Source organism: Helianthus annuus, chromosome 4, assembly GCF_002127325.2.
Source record: "Helianthus annuus cultivar XRQ/B chromosome 4, HanXRQr2.0-SUNRISE, whole genome shotgun sequence".
Taxonomy (NCBI): Eukaryota; Viridiplantae; Streptophyta; class Magnoliopsida; order Asterales; family Asteraceae; genus Helianthus; species Helianthus annuus.
In genome coordinates this window covers 159,373,739-159,378,023 of record NC_035436.2, presented here as the reverse complement: position 1 = coordinate 159,378,023, position 4,285 = coordinate 159,373,739, and the positions used below count along the sequence as shown (strand labels likewise).

At 33.3% G+C, this 4,285-nt stretch overlaps 1 protein-coding gene across 1 annotated transcript; it reads right to left on the bottom strand.

Moving 5' to 3' along the window:
* Positions 1–2,449: 2,449 nt before the first annotated feature.
* LOC110933801 (mitochondrial uncoupling protein 3-like) lies at positions 2,450–4,285 on the bottom strand. The gene is made up of 4 exons (XM_022177004.2): positions 4,139–4,285; positions 3,316–3,704; positions 3,135–3,220; positions 2,450–2,824 (listed from the first exon to the last, which is right to left on the bottom strand). The coding sequence occupies exons 2-3, from the start codon at positions 3,676–3,678 to the stop codon at positions 3,149–3,151; spliced, it is 435 nt and encodes a 144-aa protein (XP_022032696.1). The 5' UTR covers positions 3,679–3,704; positions 4,139–4,285; the 3' UTR covers positions 2,450–2,824; positions 3,135–3,148.

The window sequence follows — 4,285 nt, the reverse complement described above, 5'->3', positions numbered from 1 at the left end:
TAGACGTTAATTACTGATGTATATTTTGGTGATAATTAATAGAATATTTCGATTTCATTATGAAAGTTTAAGTAAAAAATATTTTTAATTTAGGGAGGGAGGCGAGAATTGCATGATAATAAATGGATTGATTAATGATAAGGTTATGGGAGACACAAAGGGCATGCCATGCAGAAGGTACAACAGTTGCAGCTAATGGTACTAACCAACAATAAGCTCATGGTACAAACTAAAGTACTATAACAGAATAATAACAATGGAATGTGTGAATATTTACACTACAAAATTATTGGTGTGTAGTTTAAACTATATATAGAATAAAACCATTATAACATATTTGGTATGTATCAAGTAATTTTGGTGATATATTCTTTTTAAAACTAGTCTTTTTATGATTTGTTTTAGTTTTTGGTTTTTTTCATGCTTAATTGAAACAGTGCTGGTTCGAATTGATGTTATATGAAGCAACATGTAATTTATAGTTTATTACACATTGTTTGAGTAAATTCAGTTTTAAAGTGACATAAAAACGATACCAATTTGATTTTGGTTGTCTGGTTTTTCATTTTATAAGATTTGACTATGACTATAGTTTTGATCTCGTCGGTTCGCTGGTTACTTAAGAACATTTTCAATGCATGCATCAAATTAATTTTATACCAATCTGATATATACACTAAAATAATTACATAAAAGTTTATACAGATTAACATAATAATTGATTTCAATTGAGTTATTTAATTTTTTGTGAAATTTAGTGGCCAATATAGAATAAACTTATCGTGTTTAAAAAGTTAAACTAAATTATAAATGCACCTTTAAATACGTTAAGGTTATTTATTAGACTACAACAATAATGTCCTCAAGAAAACATTCGATGATTAACTAGTGTATTTCACAATTAAAAAGTTGGGATTAACTAGTGTATTTCACAATTAAAAAGTTGGGAGTTTGAATCATGCATTGCGAAGGTTATGGTGTAGTTACTCCCTTAACGTAATCATCAGGTCTCTCTGGATCAATCAATCTCTATATACCCCCCCCCCCCCCCGCGATTATCGGTAGTCACAATCGACTTTTGAGCCACGATTTCCGACAACCATGAACTTTTTTTTTCTTTCTCAAGCGGCTAGTTAAGCCAAGGGCTAGCACGGTATATAAACAAATTGAGTTCAAACTTAAGTTTTTTGCTTGATAGAAGATTTTGAGACGAGTCACACTCCTTCCTTTAAAATTTTGAAAGCGTAGTATAGTAAAACGATTATTAATTATTAATACTAACTACTACCGGGGTGTGGTCAATTGGCAAACCAAAGTCTTTAAACACCTGAGTTAGGTTTCAAGTCCCACAAATGACAAAGATTAAAAAAAATTAGCCGTTTAAAAAAATTATAAATATTAACTAAAAACAAATAGAATTTAAAAAGTGTTTTTAAAAGGACTTTATACAAAACAAGTAAGACAAAATGGCTCTAGGACCTTCGTTAATGAATGTTGGACCGGTATAGGGCTATGAGCTTCTCTTTTTGGGCCGTATCTGTAGGCTAAATATTCCAGGATGTTCAAATTAAATAGTTATGGCCCATGGTACATTTTCTATTAAATTTGTTTTATACAATACAAAGGAAAAAATAAATAAAAAAGGGTAAGAATGATTTTGGTCTATTGATCTAAGATTTGAAGGGTTGAGATTAGTTTTAAAGAAAAGAATATAAAGAAAGGGTATAAAAGGAATCTTCCATTAATTATTTTCCCTCTTCACATGCAAGGCACATGTCAATTTCCCTATCAATTTAAAACGTCCATAATTTTTTCATACGATTTTTTTTTTAAATTCACCATAATAACAACCGTTTTTATCTTTAATACTAGCCTAAGATCCCGCGAGTTTCGCGGGTGGCTTAACACAAATATATAATATATACTGGTATTGAAGCTCATGTATATCTCATAACATAAATGGCTGTAACAAACAATCAAATATGACTTATTGATGAAACAAAACCTTGAAAACAAAAAAATCTAACTTAAAATTATAAAATGTAAAAACCCGCTATTAGAATGGCAACTGTTAATAATAAAAGGATGTTTTGACATATTGTGCACCGCACATATGCAAAGAGACGATCTAAAACTGTAATTAGAAAATTTAATTGTGCATCAATGAGATCACTTAATTATAAATTAGATAAGAGAAATTTGTATAGAAATAGATCATTCATGTTGGTATGGGTTTGAAGATATGGAGTTGAGACCAATAAAATCCCCAGGTATCTCCAAACCCACTTAAAAGGTTTAAGGGTTGGGTTTAGATGTCCATATCCATTCCCATTCCATCTCGTTATCAAATTTATATCATAGTGGTTCTTAATTGCAATCCAACCAGTTTATTGCTCTTGTTCTCTACAATATTTGATACCATATCCTTGCAAATATAACAAACAATTTGTATTAGATATTGTCATGAGACATTATATTCAAATTATTTGAGTGCATTACATATTGTTAAGTTTGGGATCACCTATTCTATCAACAACAATCACCTGTGACTGTGAGATTTTTGCAAACCAACACCTCTATTTTTCAAAGTGATTATTGCAAGTCAGAAAAACAATAAAATAATAATATAAATGGATACAATTTACCATGTATCTCACGAATACGGCTAACGCTTGCTTTTGTCTTTCCCTTATCCCTTAGCAACTAATACTCGGATTAAATGGGGGCTTAGGAGCGCCTCGTCACCCACGTGTCTTGATCATCACTTTGTAAGCCACAGTCAAGCTCCCACAAATGACACTTCACCCTAGTGTTCCATAACCGTCTAGGCCAGTTCAGTTTGCTCCACATCAGTTTCTAAAAAAGGCATCTTTCTAAATACAGAACTAATAAGAAAAATTCTAAATAACTTAAGATGTGAAACAAATTTAAAAGCTAGTAATGCATAAAGGAGTTAAGGAGTAATGCAAAAAGCATTTGTGGGTCAATCTAACCCGGTACTAAAAAAACCGTTTTAACCTGAACTCGATTTGACCGACGACCCTTTAGCCAACCCACCCAACCTTGGGCAAATAAGTCATTTGCCATTTTGACCCGTTCTCAACCAAGATTAATAAAGAACATAAACTTAGTACCTAGAAAATCATGATCACTCATAAAATTTGGTAGCTTGAAAGCATTGGGAAAACCTCAAGAACAACCATCCATAGCATACATCATGCTGCAAAAGCCCATACAGAAAAACATAATTCAGAAAAATTAGGGCTTTAATATCTACTGACTAAAAGTCAAAATTAGGGTTTTAAGATCAATTACCTGAGCAATAACGCCAGAAATCCCTCCAATGAGGGCCTTGCTCGGTAGAGAAAGAGAATGATTATCATGAGAAATGAAAGCATGACGCAATTGCTCGTAACCAACGGTTCGAATGGGTGTGTAGAAAAGGTGTCTAAGAAGGGCAGGTGACAGGCCCTTGTAGAGTCCTGTTACGCCTTGTTTGCGAAGGATGTCAGTGGCGACCTGAAATGCGGAGACTGGGTGAGCGGCTGCATGCAATTGAAGCCTGGTTTTGGTGATGTCGATGGGGAAAGTGGTGGTCTCTGCCACCATTGCTGATAGTGATGCTAGAGCGATCTTGTTCATGGCCCTGGATCGCGCCTGGGCTTGTTCTTGAGCCATGGGTCTGATCAATCGCCTACGCGTATCTGTTTTAAATTCAGATGCAAAGTGTTTTAGAGGAAATTAGAAAAAACATAGAGAAAAATTAATTATTATGATTTTGTAAACCGACCGACAAGTCTGTTTAGTCGATTTGAGATCCAAACATGTAACACCTCAACCCGGAAGGGCTGAAATGCATCTATCACAGATATCAAACCAATACACAATCCATGATAAAATAAATATAATTAAAAACAATAGTCTATCGTTTCAAAACACTATCACAAATATCAAACCAAAATACAATCTATGATAAAGGCAACAATCCATTGTTCAAAAACATAAGTGATAACAGAACTGAATCACCGATACTGAACAAATCTGTTGAAATCTGATTCTGAACTATATATATAAATATTCATCAGTATAATTACACCAATACTAATTGTATTATATAGCGAAAAAAACGGGATCTTACCACAGTCGTCGGCCGACACTGAAACCCTAGATAGCCACCAGAGCAAACATCTAAACCTATATTTATTATAGTCGTCTTCGTCTTCCTTTAGAATTCAGCAGCTAACTATTGTGAAGTTTCAAGCTGAAGAGATGAAACAATAATTCA

Bases quoted from the DNA above. Each gene is read 5' to 3' on its own strand.
- LOC110933801 (XM_022177004.2), bottom strand. From the start codon at position 3,678: ATGGCTCAAGAACAAGCCCAGGCGCGATCCAGGGCCATGAACAAGATC. The intron at 3,221-3,315 runs GTAATTGATCTT...GGGCTTTTGCAG, and splicing joins TTTCTGGCGTTATTGCTCAG to CATGATGTATGCTATGGATG.